Source organism: Rhinoderma darwinii, chromosome 3, assembly GCF_050947455.1.
Source record: "Rhinoderma darwinii isolate aRhiDar2 chromosome 3, aRhiDar2.hap1, whole genome shotgun sequence".
Classification (NCBI taxonomy): domain Eukaryota; kingdom Metazoa; phylum Chordata; class Amphibia; order Anura; family Rhinodermatidae; genus Rhinoderma; species Rhinoderma darwinii.
The window spans coordinates 14290202-14315433 of record NC_134689.1 but is presented as its reverse complement, the minus strand read 5'-3'; the positions used below and the strand labels follow the sequence as shown (position 1 = coordinate 14315433).

Genomic DNA, 25232 nt, shown 5'->3' with positions numbered 1-25232 from the left:
GAAATGGAGTTTGGTATTTTATATATTATCACATTTAAGGCTGGGTTCCCACAGTGCAGATTTGCTGCAGATTTTCAATGCAGTTTTTTTTTTTTCCAGCCAAAACCAGGAACTGAACCTAAACAGAAGAAATCTATAAAAGGCCGAACAGGTCTCCTCTCCTGGATCCAATTCTAGTTTTGGCTTTAAAAAAAAACCTCATGCTAAATCTGCAGCAAATCTGCACTGTGGGAACCGAACCTTACAGTCCGCTGCACAGAGTTTTATTAGGGCGATCGCTGCTCATTACTGCCAAGGTCTCACCAGCTCGAGACAATGAAAGGTCTTTATTTTATAGCATCGTAATTCAAACTTGTTACAAGCTAGAATACATAATATCATGCAGCAGACTCATCCCTAATATTTTGGATCGCAACCATCCGCAAAACGGCTGCAACCGTAACATAAACTTAGTGCAATGTTGCAGGCAAGTGCAGTGATGGGTTGTCCTGCTGCGTCCGCATTTGTCAAAGGGGCCACGGCGATATGCCTGCATGTGTCTGTGTTGCCCATGTAGCCATAAGCCTTATGTGATATTCTAGTTCTTATAAATTATGGACCAATCAGAATCCATTGCATTGCCCCCCTGCATTATAGTTAAAAGTGATCGTACAAAATTCTGCGCTAATTTATTTCCTAATTCTTTATAAAGGATGGAGCTCTCTTGTTCTGTTGCATCCCCTGCTTGCTTTAACAAAACCATGCAAAAATTCTGTCTGTGGCCACCACTAGGGGGAGCTCACTGCATATAGGTTTATTTTACAGCTGTATACAGTGAGCTCCCCCTAGTGGCAGCTCCAGGAAGACCGTTAAATGATAAAGTTCTGTCTATGCAGGGGATTCGGAGCTTAATAATAGGAAAAATTAAGCTCCGACCTTAATAAAGATTTATTATGGGATTAATCTGCACCGAATTTGCTCTCCTATGAAGAGGTCGGACATTGCAGCATTGCACTTTCTGGCATAATCCATATTATTTCTATGTACGCAGATTTGTATGCATGAGCGCTATTCACTTAACCAACCTCTTTGTTTTTATCTGCAAAGCTGGAGCACGTGCAAAGCTGTCCGCAGAATGGCTTGGCCTGCCTGCTCTTTGTACAGGGTGATTATAGCTGCTCCACCATTTTTTTACATCCAGGTATATAGACTCTTACCCGTTTTTTTTTTTCTTGCGTTCCAGCGTCAGCAGCTATGAAAAAAGTTACCCCACAGAATGGTCTGATGACGAATCCAACAACCCCTTCGCCAGCACTGACGCCAATGGGGACAGCAACCCGTTCGATGAAGATGCTGCTGTCGGAGCGGAGGTTCGGGTCCGAGCACTGTATGACTATGAGGGGCAGGAGACGGATGAGCTGAGCTTCAAAGCTGGTAAGGAGACATTCTTCCGTTTGCTATTTTCGTTTTTTCTCTTCCGCCGATTCCCGGGCCCCGATTCTGTCACCCAAGATGATTCTCAGATTACCGGGTGCACACTGTGCTTCGGTAGGCCGAGACACTCTCTCCCCTGCTATCCTATTGGACAGCACTGCTTACGTGAGCAGTTCTAGCCAATCTGATAGCAGGGGGGAGTGTCTCGGACTACCGAAGCACAGTGTGCAATTACCAGTCTTTGAAGCGAAGCGGCCATATTGGATGACAGAAGAGGGGGCCCTGGAATCGGCGGCACAACAAGTGAAACGAAGGGCACCAGGTAAGTTAACTCTGCGTTCCTCATTTTTAGGTAAAACTGGAGGTTGCGTTAATTTTTTAAAGGGGTTGTCTCAAAAAGACAACTCCTTTTTTTTTATTTTTTTTATACGCCTTACTAGGGCTTATGAACTTCATAGAGCGGAGTCCCCAACACAAGTACCCCCTTAATTTGCCAGAGTGGAGAGCCGCTAACAAAGACCCGGCCTGTACACATTAAATGGTCGACCATTCATTTCTATGGCCTGCTGCACCCTCCCCCACCATATATGCTGTTAGGCCTAGTTCACATCTGCATTTGGGCCTCCGTTACAGATTCTGCAGAAACCATAGCGCAGCATGCTGCTCTATTGTTTCTGGTAAAACCATGGACACCCTGACCGAACCCATTGGGCGTAATGGAGCAGAACGATGGAATGCCGAGCGCAGGTGTGAACATAGCCTTAGCTAGGGGTTTCCAAATGGACTTTCTGGTGAGCTTATGCTTATAGAAAGCAACCATTCTGAACAAGTAGAGCTGCAGTGTAAAGTATGAGGGAGGGGCAGGGCAGCAGGAGCTGGATTTCAGGCCATCTCAGAACTGAGCTTATGGTCTTAGCTGCATGGTCGATAGTCTATGATAAAAAACAGCCTGTATAGAAATCCATCCATATCTCTGTATTAATTATAGGACCCTTCAACTTTTTGTTTTTTTAGGAGAAGAACTGACCAAAATAGAAGATGAAGATGAACAGGGCTGGTGCAAAGGGCGTCTGGATGGCGGACAAGTGGGCTTGTACCCTGCAAACTACGTGGAGTCCGTGCAGTGACGCAGGAGCGACTTCCTTCCCCCGCCTCTAGTGCGCACCTAGTTCTCGTAATAACCTGTAATCTGTTCACTGGGATGAGTTGAATGCGGCATAACCTGTATATATTCCAATGTAAGGAAGATGCAGTTGACCATAGCAATGACTTTGCGTACATTCGGTAGAACTGGGAATCTTGATGTTTTTGTTTTTAATTGTAAATTTTTTTTTATTTTATTTTTGCGCCTCTTTTTCAAAGTATAGACACAGTTACGACAGCCGCAGCTGTGCTTGCTTTGAAAAGGGCCTACTGCGTTTAAGTGCAAAATCGGCACAAGCCCCTGCTTGTTTTCTTGCTGTAATAATTATTTTTTTTTTTTTTCAAAATAATTTTATTATTGGTCGCTGTTGTGGACGGTGCCTTGCATTGATCCTGCGCGTTCATGTATCCATATGACTTGTTAGAAGTGACCTTTTCTGTAATGTGGAATATATATTTTTTTAAACGTTGCAGTTCTGTATTTTTTTTTTTAATGAGATTCTTGCCTTATTTAAAGCTGGGTGTATAGATGATATTTTTTATTTTTTTTTCCCCCCCCAACAGGAGGGATTGCTGCTCCTCTCCCATATAAATTATAAGCTTGGTTTTATCACATGATACAACCGCATGATAAATAGAATTAACTTGCCCGGCCTTAGCTTATAGTAATATAGTATTTAATTTTAAAAAAAATAAAAAAATAACAAAAAAAGTCTGTTACGATAAATTGTTTCAGAGTTTAATAACTTAACCCTGGGTTCATTGTCCAAATTAAAATAAAATCAAAATGTATTTATTTTATTTTTTCAAAATTTTTTTTCCTGTTTTTTTTTTTTTTATTTGTTTTTTTTTTCCCTTTTTTATTTTTATTTTTTTTTTTTTTTTAGCCCTGGCTGCCTAATGTGCCAGTCCTACCTATAATTCTCAATCCTGTCTTCTGCCCGTGTCACTCAATATATTTAAAAAATAAATATATATATGTGTATGTATGTATGTGTATATATATATATATATATATATATATATATATATATATATATATATATATATATATTTATTTTTTTTTCTCGTTCAGACCTCACTGGATAAATACCTAGAACAAAATGATTGCTGATCAGGGACTATTTTCTGGTATTTAACTCTTTATTCTCTCCTGTCGTCCAATGAAACATTCCCTTGTATTGTACGGATGATCTTATTATACGTAGGTGTCGTATTTTAATTTTTTTCATTTTTTTGTTTTTTCTTCTCCACTGCGTCCTGTCCTGTACGATGAAGCAAACCTCTTCTTATATTTAGTTTTAGGCAATTTCCCTGTGGGTCAGAGACAAAGTATTACACAGGGAAAAAAATATACAAAAATCGTATTGCTTGGACCTACCGAGAGCCTTGCGCCTATTTATTTTGAGCTTGTAATGGTGGAAAAGGGCTTTTTGGGTTCATCTTGGACTCCACCTTACATAGACTTGATGCCGGACAGATCTGATCTAGTTTTACCAGTTCAATCAAAGGCTACATATGTGTCAAGACTTTCTTCATGTCGTCATCTACTGTACAAGTAGCCAAACGCTGTGTTAGAGTAATGTGCGTTTGTGTCTATATGGGAAAAAAAAAATCTACATATTTATGCCTCGATATATAGATATATAAACCATTCGACTATTCCGAAGAAAATCCTTTTAACGCATGTCGTCTCGTGGATTTCATGACAGACTATGCTTGAAGACTGTTATCAATTCTAGACCTTCCATCCTTCCTAGTTTTGCTGTATCATAGTCTTAAGTATTCTGTGATTCTGGAAAAAAAATATTTTTTTTTTAGTAATAAACTAAGGAAAAAAAAAAAAAAGTGTTGTGATACGTAATTTGGAAATTGGTGACCTTGTAAGCATCGTCTCACTTCTGTGTGGATTTCTTGTAGCGAAACACTGTAATCGTCTTCCACGACGTCTCGGAGGAAAGAGTCTGGGCGGTGGCGTCCATGGAGATGTCTTCCGGAAATGTATCTGAAGACTTTGGCTTTTTTTTACCTCAGGTGGTGGCTGCCCCAAGCCCAGACAGTTGATTATGACCAGGGGCCGTCGTTAAAGTAATTTAGTGTATCCATGGTGTGCAGAGTAGATCCCCTGTTTTTGTGGTCCTACCCGCCCCCTCTCCTGTCCTTTTTCGCAGATCTCCCCTCCCCCTCTGTACGGAGCGGCTGACCAGAGGGCACTCCCGGTTTATAATGATGTATTGTTGAACGTTTCTAATGCATTTAATGGAAACCTGTTGTTGAGGAAAGTCTTTACTGCATACTATAGCACAAATAACTGTACACAAAGCTGATTTGTGGTATTTCGGGTAAGTTGTGCCACACCAGGAATCTTGGCTGTAATCCTATGAAAAGAATACAAATATATTTTATTGGAATTCTCTGAGTGTTTTTGTCTGCTCATTTTGAATTTTGTTTTTCAATTTTGTCTGCGTAAGTTTATACTGCACATGACTGTTTTGGGCCTCATCCGCACGACTGTGGCCGCGTGCGTGGTCTGGGATTACGGCCCGAGGAGTGTCATCCGTGGGCAGTCCGCAATCACGGACTGTGCATGGACTTTAAGGAGCCTGGACCGCAAATGCTACCCATAAAATGACTTGTCCTATTTATTTTGCGGTCCAGGCTACCGGACAATGCACAGACAGGAACCCACGGTCGTGTGCATGATCCCATAGGAGAGCATGTGTCCTATACTATCTGTTGTTGTGGATAGTATGTAGACCGTAATGCATGGTCTTGTTCATGAGGCCTTACTGGTGTTCCCTCAGCGAGTGGCTGTCGGACATGCAGGGGGTATGGGCTTTTACTACACAAATTAAAGTAAATGTCCAACTTCTTTTATAGTGGTCGGAGCTCTGGTTTTCTGATACAGAGCGCCAAATTGCCAACATAGATTAAATATCATTCTGGCTGGCTACAGCCACCACTAGGGGGAGCTTAAAGGAGTTTTCTGGGCGTTTTATATTGATGACCTATTCTTAGGATGGGTCATAAATATCAGATTAGTGGGGATCCGACTTCCAGCACCCTCACTGATCAGCTGATTAACGCCTTCCCGACCGCCCACTGTCTTTTGACGTCGCTGCAGATCAAGCTGATGAACGCTCGTGTGAGCGCTCATCCTCTAAGCAGGAGCTGTTACTAACAGCTCCTGATCTTAGAGCAGCCTCCTGAACACAGCTGGGCTCGGCAAACATTTGGACCCCAGATGTATAACCCTTTGATTACCGCGGTCCGTGACCGCGGCAAGATCAAAGGGAATTCCCCTCTTTGATCGCATCACCGGGATTCCAGTGATGCGATCAAACAATGGGGAATTCCTCTGCAGTCAGCCCTGGGGACCTACAAAGGACCCCAGGGCTGTCTGTTCCGTGTGCCTGCTGTTCGGGCACAATATGTGCTGCCCGATCAGCAGCCTGTGTCATAGTGACACAGTGTAATGTATTAGCATACAGAAGTATGCTAATACATTACAAGTAAAAAATCCCTTGATGGGATTAAAAAAAAAAAAAAGTAAATAAATAAAAAAAGTGCCAAAAAGAGTCTTTATTTTGCATTAAATACATTTTATTTCCCCTACACTAAATAAAAACAAAAAACCTACGCATATTAGGTATCTACACAACCGTAATAACCTGAAGAATTAATCTAATGGGTTATTTAGCGTGAAACGTGAACGGGATAAAAAAAAAAAACTATTCAGAGAATCGCTTTTTCCTATATTCACGCCGTAAAAAAAAATTTTTTTACCCCCAAACTGTGGGGAAAAATAAAATACTATTTCTCTCGCATAAAACAAGGCCTCATACAGCCACGTCAATAAAATAATAAAAAAGTTATGGCTGCTGAAACGCAGAGAGGCAAAAACAGAAAAATTTAGCTGGTCATTAAGGTCTTTTCAGGCCCGGTCATTAAGGGGTTAAAAGGGCTGCGGTGACTAACATCACAGCCTTCTCAATGTTTACCAGGCACAGCGCTATACACATCCATATCGACTGTCTGGGATTGCAGCTCATATTTACTTGAATGGGATCGGACTGGCAATTCTAGGCGCAGCTGCTACGAATGTGTATGGCACTGTGCCTGGTAAGCTAGGAGGAGGCTTCACCAATCGCATTGGCCCATTTTGTCAGCTGATGTGTGGGAAGTCGGACTCCTACCGACTGGATATTGATGATCTATCCTAAGGATAGGCCATCAATATCAAATGCACGGACAACACCTTTAATGTATATTGTGCTATTATTGAGTTCAATGTATTCATAGTATACAATGAGCTCCATCTAGTGGTGACTGTAGGCAGCCAGAATTGTATAAATTTATATGCAGAGGATTTGGAGCTCATGAAGAAAATGCTGCTCCAACTGGTATAAGTTATAAAATATTTAGAGTTAAAAAAGGTATTCACTTTTAGGCTGGATTCACACATGCTCTTTTTTAGTTGGCTACAGCAAAAATGGCAACGCAAAAGTCCATATCTAGCCGTAGCTTCAGCTACATGTCCCTATTAATGGCACAACTACAGTCTCTATTTTTGCTATTTGGAAATATCGATATTGTAGAATGGGGCAGGGGTCCGCTGCCCCTCTCGATTAGACTGGAGAGGATGTGGTTACGTCATATGGGCGCTGCCCTCGTGGCCATATTGTTGTACAGCAGGTATTCTGCATGGAGAAAGAAAGAAGGAAGCATTAATGATAGAACATGCGGCGTATGTGATATATGGACAAAAACAGCTGCAAGGACAAACATTAATGGACATAAAATACATTGTAAATATGGCCTGAAGGGACGATCCACCTGTGGAGCCACTTTCAGGACTATTGTGATAATTATTGGCCTGTCAAGTTACCTGGGAGTTGCTGCTGAGTAACAGAAAATGTTATTGGGCAAAGCTGTTGTGAAGTGAGTCCACAAGCGTCTCATTAGACTCATTCACACTTTTATTAAAACCCAAAAATTGGTGACCATTGCTCTTTGAAGAGGAATAACACCTAAAACTGATAAACCAACATGTCCTAGAGACACGTCTAAAGATACATGAAAAAAGGTTCCTGGATCTACTCCGCACTCTGAGGTAAGAAAACAATATTTTATTCATAAATAACAATTGGATTCCACAATAGGAATAAATATAAGTAAAAAATAGTGTACCGTTTCCCGGGTTGTCCTTCTGAGCTAAATGCTGGTTTTCACATTGAAGGAGTTTGTCAGTGTTTTAGTAGCGGTTTTCAAGGTGTATTTCGAGGTGTTTATGCCCCAAAATACGCCTGCAAACACTGCTTGTAAACACACACACACACCGCCAACCCCCCCCCCCCTCCGTCCGCGTGTGGTCAGACTCCCCACTTGTGAGGAGTCAAGTGGCCGCACGATACTTGGCAAAATCATGCAGGCATTGGCCACTGCAAATGAGCAGGGTTTCAGGCGCTATGTCAGACCGTACCCTAATTACTTAACAACGGTGTGGTTAAAATTTAATTTTGCCTCATTTACAAACCTGCTGCGCTCTCCAATCATATTCATCAGCCAGGTTTTCAGGACACCACATACGCTTTAAAGGGGTATTCCAAGAATGGACAATTATCACTTATCCACTGAAGAGTTGATGATTATCTGATTGCTGGGATCCCCACCGATTACCTAGAACGGGGTACCAAACCCTTCTTGCTCACTGCATGACCGCAGTAAAGAGAGCATCTGCGGCACCGCCGCTTACAGTAAAGAGCATCTGTGGCACCGCCGCTTACAGTCAGGAGAGCATCTGCGGCATCCGCCGCTTACAGTAAAGAGAGCATCTGCGGCACCACCGCTTACAGTAAAGAGAGCATCTGCGGCACCACCGCTTACAGTAAGGACAGTATCTGCGGCACCGCCGCTTACAGTAAAGAGAGCATCTGCGGCACCACCGCTTACAGTCAGGAGAGCATCTGTGGCACCACCGCTTACAGTAAAGAGAGCATCTGCGGCACCACCGCTTACAGTAAAGAGAGCATCTGCGGCACCACCGCTTACAGTAAAGAGAGCATCTGCGGCACCACCGCTTACAGTAAGGAGAGCATCTGCGGCACCACCGCTTACAGTAAGGAGAGCATCTGCGGCACCGCCGCTTACAGTAAAGAGAGCATCTGCGGCACCACCGCTTACAGTCAGGAGAGCATCTGCGGCACCACCGCTTACAGTAAGGAGAGCATCTGCAGCATCCGCCGCTTACAGTAAAGAGAGCATCTGCGGCACCACCGCTTACAGTCAGGAGAGCATCTGCGGCACCACCGCTTACAGTAAGGAGAGCATCTGCAGCATCCGCCGCTTACAGTAAAGAGAGCATCTGCGGCACCGCCGCTTACAGTAAAGAGAGCATCTGCGGCACCACCGCTTACAGTCAGGAGAGCATCTGCGGCACCACCGCTTACAGTCAGGAGAGCATCTGTGGCACCACCGCTTACAGTAAAGAGAGCATCTGCGGCACCACCGCTTACAGTAAAGAGAGCATCTGCGGCACCACCGCTTACAGTAAAGAGAGCATCTGCGGCACCACCGCTTACAGTAAGGAGAGCATCTGCGGCACCACCGCTTACAGTAAGGACAGTATCTGCGGCACCGCCGCTTACAGTAAAGAGAGCATCTGCGGCACCGCCGCTTACAGTAAGGAGAGCATCTGCGGCACCACCGCTTACAGTCAGGAGAGCATCTGCGGCACCACCGCTTACAGTCAGGAGAGCATCTGCGGCACCACCGCTTACAGTCAGGAGAGCATCTGCGGCACCACCGCTTACAGTCAGGAGAGCATCTGTGGCACCACCGCTTACAGTAAAGAGAGCATCTGCGGCACCACCGCTTACAGTAAAGAGAGCATCTGCGGCACCACCGCTTACAGTAAAGAGAGCATCTGCGGCACCACCGCTTACAGTAAGGAGAGCATCTGCGGCACCACCGCTTACAGTAAGGAGAGCATCTGCGGCACCACCGCTTACAGTAAGGAGAGCATCTGCGGCACCACCGCTTACAGTAAGGAGAGCATCTGCGGCACCACCGCTTACAGTAAAGAGAGCATCTGCGGCACCACCGCTTACAGTAAGGAGAGCATCTGCGGCACCACCGCTTACAGTCAGGAGAGCATCTGCGGCACCACCGCTTACAGTAAGGACAGTATCTGCGGCACCGCCGCTTACAGTAAAGAGAGCATCTGCGGCACCACCGCTTACAGTCAGGAGAGCATCTGCGGCACCACCGCTTACAGTCAGGAGAGCATCTGCGGCACCACCGCTTACAGTAAGGAGAGCATCTGCAGCATCCGCCGCTTACAGTCAGGAGAGCATCTGCGGCACCGCCGCTTACAGTAAGGAGAGCATCTGCGGCACCACCGCTTACAGTAAGGAGAGCATCTGCGGCACCACCGCTTACAGTAAGGAGAGCATCTGCGGCACCGCCGCTTACAGTAAGGAGAGCATCTGCGGCACCGCCGCTTACAGTAAGGAGAGCATCTGCGGCACCACCGCTTACAGTAAGGAGAGCATCTGCGGCACCACCGCTTACAGTCAGGAGAGCATCTGCAGCATCCGCCGCTTACAGTCAGGAGAGCATCTGCGGCACCGCCGCTTACAGTAAGGAGAGCATCTGCGGCACCACCGCTTACAGTAAGGAGAGCATCTGCGGCACCGCCGCTTACAGTAAGGAGAGCATCTGCGGCACCGCCGCTTACAGTAAGGAGAGCATCTGCGGCACCACCGCTTACAGTAAGGAGAGCATCTGCGGCACCACCGCTGACAAAGTTTACAGGACTGATAGAGCTAAGGTCACAACTTGTTTCTAATTTCCCTGGCTCGTTGGCGTCCTTGTTGCACCTGGGCACATGCCCCTGAGGTGCTGACTGATACAGCTGCTAAACTTGGACACCTGGATTTTGGCTGCCAGAACTGGTAAATGAAGAAATTGTGGAAAGTTTTCAGTATACAGAATTGTTTTTTTTTTTTTTAATTCGGCAGAATTGAAGAAATAAACATTATATAAAGTGTACATAAGAATTTTTACGGTAAAGACTAAAGCCACTCGGAACCGCCAAAATTGGTGCACTTCGAGTGTGAGTGCAATATCCCCGTGATGTTTGTAACCTGATCGGATAATTTAGTGTAAACAACTGTCACATAAAACTATTCAATTTATTACGCTCCACTTTCAATTTTAGACCATTTTTTTTTACATAAACAAACATGTCCGACCACAAAGACTATTGTAAACCCAACAGAACGCTCATTGTCATGGTAACCACAAGACGAATCTACGGCGAGTGACGGTGGACAAACCATCACTTTCATTCCGCTGGACAGTTAGACGTGTCACGTGTCGTATTCTACCACTTCAGCCAATCACACGCTGAGGAGGGCGGGGTTTCCTGAAGTGTCATGGCGGCCTCCAGGATTGGTTGACTGCTCTCCTCCGGGGTCATCGCGGCGGCTTCAACCGGAGAAAGACACAGAAAGGAGAGATGGGGACGGTGCACGCTCGGGTGAGGCCTGGAACTGGGTTATCTTTACATAATAAGATGTAGGGCAGGCGCAGATGTAATCGCGGACTGTATAGCAGGAAGTGGAGGGGTGTGAATATATTTCTGTATACACGTGTGGAGGACTATATATATATATATACACACAGGATGTTATTCAGATTTCATCCTTTTTTGTATCCTAATTATACATGTCCCTGCAAATGTTAGGTGACTACCAATATGGCCGCCGTTACATCTTCCATGGTGTTTGTCACCCTGCTTTTCTGTAACCCTGACAGCTAAATTTGCAAAATTAAAGGGAATTTCCCATGTGTTATGATCTTCTCTTCTCCCCTCTTTTTAATTATTTTCTAATCTGTTATATGGCTTCTGTTTGTGTCGCAAACACCAACGGTTCAGATTTCGGCCAATCCAGAAATTTTGGGAAATTCAGACTGAATTAAATCCGTGCTGAATCAGTTCGCTCATTTCTAGTTACAAGAAGAGAGTGACCGCAGGATCAGACTACACCGGGCTTGTTTGTAGTCTGTTACCATGGAGACACATAGATCTGCATAGGAGCTGTAGACCCAAAACGGTAGAATAGGTTTAATCTAGGCAATTTATATATATTTTTTTCTATTTTAGATGTTTTAAAGCAATAAGAAAAAAAATATATGGTTGTAGGGGTGAACATAGCCTTTAAATCTAAAAATGGGAAATTTCCTACATTTTATAAATGATGCTAATGTTCAGTGACTCCGTTTATTACTCCGCAGAGTCTGGATCCTCTTCCGATGGATGGTCCGGATTTTGGACCTGGAAGTGACGATAATGATCTGGTGGAAGTGGAGCCGCAGAAGAAGCAGGAAATCCTAGAGAATAAAGATGTAAGGTGGACGGTGAAATGTTGTGTATAAGATAATTAGGGAAGATCGGCCGCTCCATGTGAATCTATAATAAGGGTATGTTCACACGCAGTGACCAAAAACGTATGAAAATACGGAGCGGTTTTCAGGCGAAAACAGCTCCTGATTTTCAGACGTATTTTATGGCCGTTATTGGAGCTGTTTTTCAATTGTGTCGATGAAAAACGGCTCCAAAAACGGCCGAAGAAGTGACATGCACTTTTTCGCGGGCGACGTAGGGCTCGGAAGTGGGCAAAAAGATAATCGTCTCTATTATGGTCACATAGAAGCTCCTAGAAATACTTGTATGGGCACCGGAAAGCAGCACTACATGAAACCACAAGCCGACTTTCCGTGAAGTTCATTGTTAGATGTATTCCCGCCGCAGGATATGTCTGATAGATGAGGGTCCCAGCTCTGAGACCGGTACGTACGGTAAGAACGAGGGTCCCATGACAATCTGTCCCATCCGGCCACTGCATCCAGACGGAAAATGACCGGCGAGATGGCGAATGTTTGGAGAGGTGGCGGCCACTCACCAGGCGAGACAGACGTTGGGGCAGCCCCGTTATTAAAATAGGTGCAGGTCCCAGCTCTGGATCCGGTGGAGATGCCATAAATGTCTCTAAAGGAAATCCCCCTATAAACAGGTTGTCCCACTAAAGACATTGATGTCATATCGCTTGGATGAGGTCCAACCACTGTGACCTTCCCTATAAAAAAGCCAAACTGAGGCGACGTGTAGGGGTATGTTCACACAGGGTGGATACGTTGCGTTAAAGCAATCGGTGTATCCGCCCTGGAGCCCGCAGGGAATTCCGGCCGATAAACCGCACCAAATTGTGGTGTTTTTCGAGCGGAATGTCTGCTGTGGAAAACAGGTTAAAAGAAAAAAAGCCTCTACTTACCCGTAGTCATGACGACGCAACCCTCTGATGTCAAGCAGCTCGGTTATAATATATACCTTTTTTTTCTGAGTTGCGAGTTTTGCAGCGGAATAGCAGCTTTTCCAACGCAAAAATCTCGTCTTCTACTTGCTGCAGGTTTTCCCTCCCCGTTGTACTCAATGGGGAAAATCCGCAATAGAAAAGCAGCGATTCCGCAATGTAAGTTGACATGCTGCGGAATTTAAAAAAACCGCACCACAGGTGAATATATTAACGTTTTTTTGGCTGTTTTCTTTTGCGCAACGTGTGGATGAGATTTGTTCATATGTCATCCACTTTGGTGCTGCTGTATTAGGCTGCGGATTCTCCGCAGTCTTTACGCTACGTGTGGAATAACTTAGCAGTGGTTTCCGAGCAGCACTGCCACCTTGTGGCGATCACTGATCGGACCCTAAATAACCATGTGATGACCCCATAAATAAATCCTGCATTTTATCAGTGGGATTTGAATAGTAGAGAGGGGGTCCCTGTATATCTAAAACAGGGACCCCCTCTAAAAATTCTATTAGTTTCCAAGTTGGATCAAAAGCAATATGGCCGCCCACCATTACATGGGCTGTCACCCTGCTTTCCCAGAGTCCTGATGGCACATTTGATTCCCTATTCATTGGTTGCTTTTTTTTGGTAATATAATAATGTCCCCATTTTTAGGTTGTGGTTCAGCGCGTTCACTTTGAAGGTCTGGGAAGGACAAAAGACGATCTTCTCATGTATGAAATTGCTGATGTCTTCAAGGCGAAGAATCTTATTGAGGTAAGTGCAGGACCGTTCAGCTTAGACCCCCTGATCTATTATATAAGATTACCATGCATTATATTTCCCCTTCGCAGGTGATGAGGAAGGCGCATGAGGCCAGAGAGAAGCTTCTCCGCATGGGAATATTCAGACAAGTAGAAGTTTTAGTTGATACCTGTCAAGGTGAGAACATATCCCATATCACATATCACACTGCCCAGGGTTGGATTCTTCATAGTCCTATGGGGGTTCTAATGCGTTTCGTGTAGCGCTGTGTGGTCAGGATCATATCCGCTTCGGAAATCTGTACGTTACTTGCAGATGTTTTATGCGGATTTCCAGTTAACGTTCCGCGGTGTGTAAATCCACGTCCATGAATGACGTCTCTTATTGACGTGGATTTTAAATCCGTGCCTGAAAATTCTGTCTTGTTTGAACCTCCGCGCGGTGAAATCCATAGTTGGCGGTTTGTGAAAAGATTTGATGTGATGTGGAAAAGTTTCTGTTACATCAGGGAGGCGCCCCTCTACCATCTTTTATTATATTCCGAGCCAAGGTGTACCCTAAAATGTTACTGAGAGTCACTTCTCTCTTGGTCTGGTGTCATGGCGCCCCAAAGTTTAACTTTTCTCACTGCCACCACTCCCAAGATCACCTTCACTGTCCTTCAGGCATTGGGCATGACTATCAAAATGGTATTGTCATGACCCCCCCCCCCCCCCCCCCCCCACTTCTACTGGGTCAGCATTACCATGTATCTACACTGACCAGCAGGGGGAGCTATTTCCTGGGAATGGTCTGTAAGGGTATTCTGTTGCGCTGCGGATTTGAACCCTTTCTACATGAAATCCGCTGTGGACGTCTGCAGCGTGCTCTGATTTCCATGCAGAATTTTTTCTGCCGCATGGGGATGAGATTTGGTCATATCTCCTCTACCCTAGGACTGTGATCCACTGCACTTCCGTCCCGTGTTCAGGGGCCTAAGACGTTACTGGGGGTGTATTAGAGGTGAGGTCTGGAGGGACCTGCAGAGCTTCTTCCCAGGGGACCTGATAATTCAGCCCCTCTTCTTCTCAAGGATGTCAGTTTGTGGGCAGTTAATAGGTGCAGTTAGTAACCAGGGTGGATTTAAGGCTTCTATAAAATGATGGGGTTAATAAAATATTGTCTGTGTTTTCACATCTTTAGATGACGACGCTCTTCCCAATGGCTTGGATGTCACCTTTGAAGTCGCGGAGTTAAGACGATTAACAGGAAGTTATAACACGATGGTCGGAAACAATGAAGGCAGCATGGTATGATAACAAATAGAGTAACACTAAAGTCCCTGCCCCATGCAATAAATATTCTGAGTAACGGCCAGGAAGATGGTTGGTTTGTATGGCATCCTTCACCAGTGCTGTAGTTCTGCATTAGTGGCATGGTGTCCAAAAATCCCAGCCTGCCCCATGCTGCATGGCATCCAGGCATGTCCAGCGCTTGACATGGGAGCAGAAAGCTGATGGAAAGGGTTTTTCCGGGTTTTTAATACTTCTGGCTTATCCTCAATATCAGATCGATGAGGGTCCGACTCTGTAACTTCTCATTGTTTACCAGGCACAGCGCCATACATTTGGTAGTGGCTGTGCCTGGTATTGCAGCTCATTTGAATGAGGCTGAGCTGCAGTACCAGGCACAGCCACTACCGACTGTACGGAGCTGTGCTTAGTAAGCAATGTAGAGGCTGGAGTGCCGCAGCCTCTTTAATAAGCTAATGGGCCAGGGGTGCCAGGAGTCAGACCCCACTGATCTGATATCGATGACTTATCCTAAGGATAGGCCACCAGTATCAAAGTTCCGTAACAACCCTTTCATTTTTCTTTTATTAGTAGGCCTCTAGGGGGCGACATCCATCCTGGGGACGTGAAGTGTCATTAACACCGTGCTAATTTATTTTTCTTATTTTTAAGGTTCTTGGACTTAAATTACCCAACCTTCTTGGTCGTGCTGAAAAAATGACTTTCCAGTTCTCATATGGAACCAAGGAGACGTCTTATGGCCTGTCGTTCTTTAAACCTCAAGTTGGGAACTTTGAAAGGAAGTAAGAATCTGGAGATTAGAAGACTTGGGGTCCTTTTACACGGGCCATGAAAACCAGCGCCAATTAATGAGACAACCCGCTGATCGACGCTCATTTCCTATCACAAGGAGCAATGATCAGTAATGTTTGGGGACGAGTAATTGTTACTACGATCGTTCATCCCCCTACATTTCCATCATGTCCGCACCACTTGTTCCCCTTTAATAGGCCCTTTAGTTCTTCTGTTTAGAATCTCATTAATATTCCTCTTTATGCAGTTTCTGCTTCAACCTGTATAAAGTTACCGGGCAGTTCCCCTGGAGCTCGCTGCGAGAGACCGACCGAGGAGTATCCACCGAAATCAATGTAAGGAATGTTAAGGACTATCTATGGATAACGTGGGAGGGGGGAATTTGTAGGGATTTGGTGCCGTTTGTCCCTCTGTAGCCTTATATTCTGGCTCTTCTACCCCTGATCATCCGTATAACTGAGGCGTCCGCATGTGTTGCTATTACAGTTCCCATTATGGAAGACAAGTCACACCTTGAAGTGGGAAGGAGTCTGGAGAGAACTCGGTTGTTTAGCAAGAACCGCATCATTCGCCATTCGGGAGGAAAGTGGGCACTCGCTGAAGTCTTCTCTCTCCGTAAGCCGGATTATTCAACTTTATATAGTCCGTGCAAAATACAACCCCCTCCCCCTTCATCGGATCCCCTATCCAGCTCTGCATTTATTTTATGTATATTGTACTCCCTTCCCTGCAGTCCGGCCCTTTGTCTACTCCTGATCACCATCTTGTATTATAGATTTCACCCTGCGCTCTCTACGTCTGTGCTATGCGATCAATCCCATGATGCCTCAGCGCCGTGCTATGCGATCAATCCCATGATGCCTCAGCGCCGTGCTATGCGATCAATCCCATGATGCCTCAGCGCCGTGCTATGCGATCAATCCCATGATGCCTCAGCGTCGTGCTATGCGATCAATCCCATGATGCCTCAGCGCCGTGCTATGCGATCAATCCCATGATGCCTCAGCGTCGTGCTATGCGATCAATCCCATGATGCCTCAGCGCCGTGCTATGCGATCAATCCCATGATGCCTCAGCGCCGTGCTATGCGATCAATCCCATGATGCCTCAGCGTCGTGCTATGCGATCAATCCCATGATGCCTCAGCGCCGTGCTATGCGATCAATCCCATGATGCCTCAGCGTCGTGCTATGCGATCAATCCCATGATGCCTCAGCGCCGTGCTATGCGATCAATCCCATGATGCCTCAGCGTCGTGCTATGCGATCAATCCCATGAGGCCTCAGCGCCGTTTTATGCGATCAATCCCATGATGCCTCAGCGTCGTGCTATGCGATCAATCCCATGAGGCCTCAGCGCCGTTTTATGCGATCAATCCCATGAGGCCTCAGCACAGCATCATATGAGCAGCTAGAGCCAGGACCAACTCTGCCTGCTTGGGAGGACAGTGTGATTATCCATCTCTCAATATTCTCTTTGAAGGGAAGCAGCGGTTCACAGTATTACGGCCTTCTCCTATTCAAGTGAATACTGTAATATTGTCAACGGCCGCTACAAGTGCGTCAGCGATCGCCGGGGCCCCTTCAAATCAAATAATCGGCGGGGTGGTGGGAGTTGGACCTCCACCAATCAGATATTATTACGACTGGAAAACGCCTTAAATGTTAGTCGCAACTCATTTGTGTCGTGTCAGCCTGACTTTGATGTCCCAAAGCTTAAATCGCATGTGACTCGCAACCAACAGCGAGTCAGCGTGTAGCCCAAGCCTTGATGTTACATTCAGAATTCTGCTGCCTGCGATCTGTCAGTGTCCGGTGTGCTGACGGACTCACTCCTAACCTCTTACCAGAGCTGCTGTAATGTAATGCCAGGAAGATCTGTTTAATCGTACGCTGGTTTACCGGTCCAGGCAAAACCGCTACATGTCCCACAATGCAAATCAGCAGAGGATGCTCTGGATGTATCATGAGTAATGGAAGATGTAAATCAAAACTTTTTTTTTACACCATTTACTAATCTCCTCAGGGGACTTAAACCACCGATCGTTAGATCGCTGGTACAATATAGTGTAATACTAATGTATTGCAGTATATCGTCATTTTCACAGGCTTCCGTGCCAGAGACACTGCTTAACAGAGGCAGACCTGGGGGCCTTCATTAGGCCCCCGGGCTGCTATGACGACCACCGGCGCCCCCCAATCGCGGTGTGGGCGCGCCGATGAGCTGTCGGAGGGAGGCGCCCCCGTCTCAGATGCTGCGATCGCGATTGACCGCAGCATTTGAGGGGTTAAGTGGCCAGGAACAGCGTTAAATGACTGTTATTTTTTTGTTTCGTTTTATTGTTGTTTAACCTCTTCGTGACCGCCCGCTGTCTTTTGGCGGTGCGGGTCCCGAGTCTACAGCAACGTCTTTTGTCTTCGCTGTAGTAAAGGCTAATGAGTTCTCCTTCTCTAAGTAGGAGCTGTCACAAAATAAAAAAACCTACACGTATTCGGTATCTACACGACTGTAATAACCCGAACAAATTATTTAGCAGGTTATTTAGAGTGAAATCTGAACGGGGTAAAAAAAAAGAAACCCGAAAAACAACGGCAAAAATCACTTTTTTCTTTATTCACGCCTCAAAAAACAACATAAGTTAAACGTTTGAACCACCAAACTGCGCAGGAATAAAATACAATTTCTTCTACGTAAGACAAGATGTTCTATAGTAACGTCATTAAAAAATGTTTTGGCTGCTGAAAGGCAAAAAACGAAAACATTTAGCTGGTCTTTTATAAGGGGTTAAGCAAATGGAAATATTGATATTTTGTTCGTCTAGTCCAGAAGTTTGGCCTTTAAAGGAACACTCCAGGCAAAATCGATACGGTTATGCCTATTGCAGGGCTGGAGGGGGCGGGGCATGACAAGGGTATCACAGAACACGAAAGAGAATTCTTGTCAAGCTCCGCCCCCTCAGGCCTGCACTAGCCATAACACAGTGTATCCGTTTTGCCTGGAGTGTTTCTTTAAAGGAGTACTCCGTCTATACCTGATATATAGGGGAAATATCCAGACTTCTCATTCCGTCTGCTCGCCTGCGCCGCTCTGTATAACAACAATAAGTAATAGACGACAGAAACATGAATGACCCGACCGACCTGTGCAGATTATTACATTTTGGCAGGTTGGGTATTCCAAATATTGGGTGAAATTTTCTTACTGATTTGTTTAATGTTTTCATTCACAGCATTCAATGATGATCGATTCCCGCAACTCTACAATCCTGCCAAAGAGGGGTGCCTTACTGAAAATCAACCAGGTACCCTATACTCCGAACACTGGAAAGATGATGTCCAGCCGTCACATAACAGGGGGGTTGTCCCCGCTCCACAATCCCTATCCATGTGCAGTGCGAAACGGATTTGAGCTTTCGATAGCGCTCTTTGGTTCTGAAAACCAGTGCCAGTCCGAGTTCCCCGATTGATGGGATTTTCTCACCTGTATCTGTGATATCAGAAACCGTGCCTAACGTTTCCAGGCACTGAAGCGCCATCATTGTAGAAATTGATGTCCAAGGTCACACTCCACTGACAAAGATAATCTTTACTGGAACTTCCCTTTAAAGTGTAACCTACTGTATAGTTTTGGCCTAAAACACAATTGCCGTAATAGAGTAAATATTAAACGGGGAGGAGGGGGATGCAGCTGCAGCTTTTCTCTTTCTGCGCTGTGAGAGGGGAGTGGGAGCAGAAGTGGGAAGATATCTGATGCAGAGATCCTGAAGGCCTCATTTGTGTGATGGTTTTAGGACTATAAGCCATATAGGAATTTTATTACATATAGTTTCTGAAGAATCCTTTACTTTTAGTTTGTGTCATGTGACCTTTTAAAGTTGCCGTCACATTAATTTCTGCTTTGTAACGAGTCACGGGGATATTTGTGCTTGGCAGGAGCTGGCTGGATACACCGGAGGAGACGTCAGCTTCTTAAAAGAAGACTTTGAACTACAAATAAACAAGCGGCTGTCATGGGACTCGGTAAGACGATATGTATTAAAGACTAATGTGTTCCAGTCTACCAAAATATAGGTTTTGTTCCACAAAAATAAATTTTCTTGAACGTTTAAAAGATTTGGGTTAAGAAAAATATTTCTCCTGCTCAACAGGAGCAAAATGATGATCATTAAATTCTAGATGGAGGTCGGTGTAATACTTACAGTTAGCCTATAGGTGTCACTGTTGTTGCTTCAGCCATGACTAGTATATTCGCGTACCAAAGATGACCGAATCGGGAATCTCCGGTCAAGCAATGCAAAGACCTCTCCTCGAAATGGTATTTATATGACCACCCTGCTACCCCCAAGGTTATGATCATACACTGGGCTGCCCATAAAACCACAGCATGCGGACAGTGTGAGTACCCCATAGAGACATGGCGTGTATCCCCTAAAGGCTGAGAACCAAGGATTTAAAGGACATCATTCACATCCAAAAGATAATATAATCTTAGGGCAACTAATCTCCTGTCGTACATGCTAAACGTGTCCGTAGGGCTCCATTACACCGACAGAGGTCACAGGTGAATTTTTTTCAGAGTGGAGTAGCTAAGTAAATTACGCTATTCCATCCCGTAAAAAAAGTGTACTCCGGGGGGTATATATATATATATAAATAACATTGGAGCCTGTGGGTAACATATGTTACAGTATTGCATATGTCACAAGTTTAACGTATATGACGTTGGATTTTTAATAGCCTTTCATAACGACATATACGTTAAACGGATATCATTATAGTCTATGGGCGACGGATACGTAAAACTGATGCCTGAGTGGAGTATAATGGTATCCGTTTAACAGATACTTCATGACCCCAGTTCACTACATGTCCGTTTAACGGATACAATTCTAGTCTATGTGGACGGATGTCACTGTTAGGCACATCCTACGTTTAACGATTAGGTCGGGAGCCTTTTCCAGACGTATACGGCTAAAAATGTGATGTGAAGATACCCAAAGGATTCCGGCAGCCACCACTAGGGGGAGCCTGTTGAAGACACATTTATTGAGTTCAGTGGAAGCCGTAAAGTCTTTGAGCTCCCCCTGTTGGTGGTTTCTGGCAGGCAGAATTTAATCTTTTAACACTGTGAAGTAAAGCTGGGGATGTGGAGCTCTGTATCAAAAAAAAACTGTACTTGGCGAAATTTGGATCTAGAGATTAAAAATTCTGTTTAAATTGGGACTTCTGTTTTTTTTCTTGTTGAACTCTATAGGTGCTGTCCACGTCTCTCTGGGGCGGGATGCTGGTTCCTATTGGAGATAAGCCGTCCAGCATTGCGGACCGGTGAGTGTTACAGGAGATGAGCGGCTTTGTATTGTATTTAATTGGTATTTTTTTCTTTACCTGAGTAGCGGTTTTATGTCATAGTGGAGCACAATCCGCTTTCCGAGGCACCGGGTTCCATTAAAGCTTCACGTTTATTTTTCATGGCGAGCGTAAAAAGTAAAACATCCGTTCCAAACATTGCGGCCACTTGACCTATCTCACTTTTTTAGCTTGAGGCCAACTAACCGAAATGCGGTTAATGTATTACTTTTACGCTTGCCATGGAGATAAACGTTGATCTTTAATGGAGCCCGGTGCCTCGGAAACCTTCTTTTCTGCGCCATTTGTTTGGTAATGGTGGATTGAAGCGCCAGAGAGCATGGGACTGGTAAAGGAGAGGTGCTGAGGACTTTACTCTGTGCTGGTTTATTGTCTGTGTTTTATTTTCTAGGTTTTATTTGGGAGGACCAACAAGTGTGCGGGGATTCAGCATGTACAGTATCGGACCCCAGAGTGAAGGTCTGTACTAAGACGCATCCTCTGATTTAGTCAATGAGCATGAGATGGAGTTACCGTCCTTTTGTTTTAATGTCAAAGGGGTTTTCCAATCTCAGACAATTACAGCATATCCACAGGGTATGCCATAAATGTCTGGGACCTGCACCTCTGTCTAAAACGGGAACCTCCGACCCTCATCTTACCTTTTGTCGCTAAGCTACGAGGTGGCCGGAAGCACGGAAACAGTCGAGCTGTGCTACACTATTTCCGTAACTCACATTCACTTCTATGGGAGTTACAGAAACAGCATAGCTCAGTCGCTCGGCTGTTTCCGAACCTGGTAACTCAGTGGCTCAAGAGTAGCGACAGCAGGACGATGTAGGACGTGGGTCAGGGGTTCCCATTCTAGAGGTAGGTGGGACCCACATCTATTTGATATTTATGCCATATCCTGTGGATATGCCATAAATTTCTGAGATGGGAATAACCCTTTAATATCATGATCCAAAGAGAACCAGAACAGCGCCATCTAGTGACTACAGCCATTCAAGGCTTTGCAAATGTTTGCATATCTTTGCATTGGCCTGCATAAGTTTTTCTTGTTTTCAGAATATACAATTTCTTTTCAGGGAGGGAAAACTTTAATATCGTAGGAAATATATATTCATTTATGTCCCTTTCAATAGCGGACATCTCATCGGTTACAGGTCAGAAATCTGCGGCTCCTTTAGGCCAAGTTCCCACGTAGCGTAAACGCCGCAGAATTTCTGCCACGGAATTCAGTGCGGAAATACTGCAGCATTTACAGTAGCCGCAAAGTGCGTGAGATTTAGAAAATCTCCGGCCCACGCTGCGGAAGAAAAACGCGGCGTAAATTGACCTGCGGTGCAGGATTTAATTGCGCAGCATCTCAGTTTATGCCGCGTTTTAGTTGATTTTCCGTTGCAGTTTTCCCCATTGAATTCAATGAGGATGCAAAGCGATTACGCCGCAAAAATCACAACTACGGAAAACGGAAAAAAAAAATAAAAATCATACTTTCCCAGAACGCCCTCCTTCTTCCTGCAGTTTAGCCTCCTGGGATGACGCCTCTGCATCACATGACCTGCAACGTCATCGTAGGAGGCCGGACTACGCGCAGAGAAGAGGGAGGGGGCAAGTATGGATTTTTTTTTCCCCAAGCGCTGCTTTCCGCAAACGAAATTCCGCACCACAATGGGGTACGATTTATTTTCGGACGGAAGGTGCGGCGGGTTCCAGGTTGGATACAGGTTTTATGCAGCGTATCTGACCCATGGGAACCCGGCCTAAGGCTAAATTCACATTTGCAGTTCATATCGGAAGCCACAACGCTCTGCTGGATTTGTTATATGACTGATACCACCGGCATCCGACAGCCCCCCATTGACTCAAAATGAGACATTGGACTCCGTTGCATGGAGTGGTATTTTTCCCTTTAAATATGTCACGATCTGCGATGGAGTCTCCGACGCCGAGATGTGAACAGGGCCTTATACTTGTGTGTTCTTTGACTTTTAGTGGTTCAGTGTTGTAATGGGGACCTCCGTAGGGAACAAAATCGTCATCTATATCAATATCCACACCCACGGCTGCCACTATCCAGTCCAGTTAGGATATTGACATTGGTTGGATTCAAATGACAACTCGCATCAATGTCCCTATGACCTGGTTCCATGTTTTCCTTGCAGGTGACTATCTTGGTGGTGAGGCATACTGGGCCGGGGGTCTACATCTGTACACCCCGCTACCCTTCCGTCCTGGCCGCGGTGGTTTTGGCGACCTCTTCAGGACACATTTCTTCCTAAATGCTGGAAACCTCTGCAACCTGAACTACGGTATGAGAAATGTTGTACATTGGAATACAGATTATGGCTGCCGACCCCTGGATGACTAATGATAATGTATTGGATAAGACCTCAAATAGCAAATTCCAGAACACGGTGTTATTATGAGGATTCCTCCCTTTAGCTGCAGGACAATTTTACATTGTGCTTCTCCGTTATCATACCCAGGTGAAGGCCCGAGAGCGCACATTCGCAGGTTGGCCGAGAGTATCCGCTGGTCTTATGGCGCGGGCATCGTGCTTAGACTAGGAAACATTGCCAGACTGGAACTAAATTACTGCATCCCCATGGGTGTCCAGAGTGGAGACAGGTATGTTCCTCAGGATATTTAAAGGGGTTGTCCTGTGGATAGGTCATCAGTATGAATCCATCCCCCCCCAAACTGCACAACCCCATTAAAGGGGTTTTCCAGAACTGCAAGGCCCTGTTCACACTGAGTTTTGTGACAAGTTTTTTGACACGGAAATCACGCCAATAAACGGCCGAAAATGGCTCTCATTGATTTCAATGGTAGGCGGAGACGTTTTTTTTTTTACCGAGAGCGGAAAAACCGTCTCGTGGTAAAAAGAAGCGTCATGCCCTATCTTCGGGCATTTACGCCTCTGACCTCCCATTGACATCAATGGGAGGCAGAGAAAGCGGATTTCGCTTTTTGCCCGTAGCATTCAATGGGCGCGAGCGAAAAACGGCGTGCAGTCAAAATCTGTCTCACAATCCCAAACACAATTTGGAGGCAGAATTTTCCTCCTGCAAAAAACTCAGTGTGAACAGGGTCTAATATTGATGACCCAGCCTTCGTATAGGCCGTTAATACCCGATTGACAGGGGCCTTGGGGGGGTTGTACCACCACCAATCCGCTACATGAATAGACCAGTGAGTCGGACCACATCAATCAGATATTGATGGCCAATCATAAGGCTTGGTTATCCATATTCGTCCCATAAAATCCACTTCAAATCATTATCTGCACCTCCCATTAAAACACCAGTGCTGCGTCCTTGCAACTTTTGAAAACATTTAATCCATCACCAACATGGCATAATGCAATCTATCGCTCTCTGCTATCAGCCTGTTTCCCCAAATCCGCCCCCAAAATGATTACTGTATATGTCACGTGCTGAGAACCTTGCGATACATTTGCATACAGAGGTGGCATTGAGTGCAGCCGTGTTATAGGGGGAGCTGCTATTAGAAGTCGTCCGCTTTCTGTGCATTATAACCGTTCTCTGTTGCAGGATATGCGACGGCGTTCAGTTCGGCGCTGGAATACGGTTCCTGTAACTCGGCCATCGACTAGACCAGCACTTCACAAAACAATCTCATCACTATTTAAATATGACATTTTGGTTTGCTTCTTCCTCTAAAGCTTTATGTATGTGCTATATTTTATGCCAACAGCTGTACTATTAAAAAAACCAAAAACCACAAGATCAATGTGTCCGAATCCGTTACATAAGCAATGTGGGTGCATTTAAAGGGGCTGTCCAGTCTTTGTAGTGGCTTTCTGCTCTAATAGAGGGGGGGGTCAGAGGCTAGGACACCATTGTCTTACCTCTACATAGGGCAATACGGATAGGGGTAAAGTATACACAGAAAATGTTTTCTACGGTGCCGTGAAAAAGTAATTGCTGCCCTAAACCTAAAGGGGTTGTCACATAAAAACAACCTCTTATTAAATAGAAGCCGGACTAGCGATCTGTGAGCTGCTTTTCTCACCCTGTGTGGTGGTGGGTTGTGAGCTGCTTGGCTGCCTGTTTCTAACCCTGTACAAGCTGTAATGTCACATGTACAAGATCTCTTTACAG

At 45.2% G+C, this 25232-nt stretch overlaps 2 protein-coding genes across 6 annotated transcripts in view; both read left to right on the top strand.

Annotated features, from left to right (window-relative positions):
• The window catches only part of PACSIN2 (protein kinase C and casein kinase substrate in neurons 2), a 70848-nt gene extending 65876 nt beyond the window's left edge, over positions 1 to 4972 (top strand). For 3 of the 5 annotated variants that reach the window (XM_075855978.1, XM_075855975.1, XM_075855977.1), the window contains 2 exons: positions 1223 to 1413; positions 2428 to 4972. In XM_075855978.1, coding sequence (XP_075712093.1) covers positions 1223 to 1413; positions 2428 to 2540 — 304 coding nt within the window. In that variant the 3' untranslated portion in view covers positions 2541 to 4972. Of the gene's footprint in view, positions 1 to 1086; positions 1145 to 1222; positions 1414 to 2427 lie in introns of those variants that run through there. The other 2 variants (XR_012882304.1, XM_075855979.1) reach the window with 2 other exon arrangements.
• A 5965-nt stretch (positions 4973 to 10937) lies between these two features.
• SAMM50 (SAMM50 sorting and assembly machinery component) lies at positions 10938 to 24855 on the top strand. Its single transcript, XM_075855970.1, has 15 exons — positions 10938 to 11098; positions 11857 to 11967; positions 13584 to 13685; positions 13763 to 13850; positions 14856 to 14962; positions 15617 to 15747; positions 16005 to 16092; positions 16244 to 16372; positions 18987 to 19058; positions 19690 to 19776; positions 21011 to 21081; positions 21515 to 21582; positions 23271 to 23417; positions 23595 to 23736; positions 24663 to 24855. The coding sequence occupies exons 1-15, from the start codon at positions 11078 to 11080 to the stop codon at positions 24706 to 24708; spliced, it is 1410 nt and encodes a 469-aa protein (XP_075712085.1). The 5' UTR covers positions 10938 to 11077; the 3' UTR covers positions 24709 to 24855.
• Positions 24856 to 25232: the final 377 nt, after the last annotated feature.

Bases quoted from the DNA above. Each gene is read 5' to 3' on its own strand.
- SAMM50 (XM_075855970.1), top strand. From the start codon at position 11,078: ATGGGGACGGTGCACGCTCGG. The intron at 11,099-11,856 runs GTGAGGCCTGGA...ATTACTCCGCAG, and splicing joins TGGGGACGGTGCACGCTCGG to AGTCTGGATCCTCTTCCGAT. The intron at 14,963-15,616 runs GTATGATAACAA...CTTATTTTTAAG, and splicing joins GAAACAATGAAGGCAGCATG to GTTCTTGGACTTAAATTACC.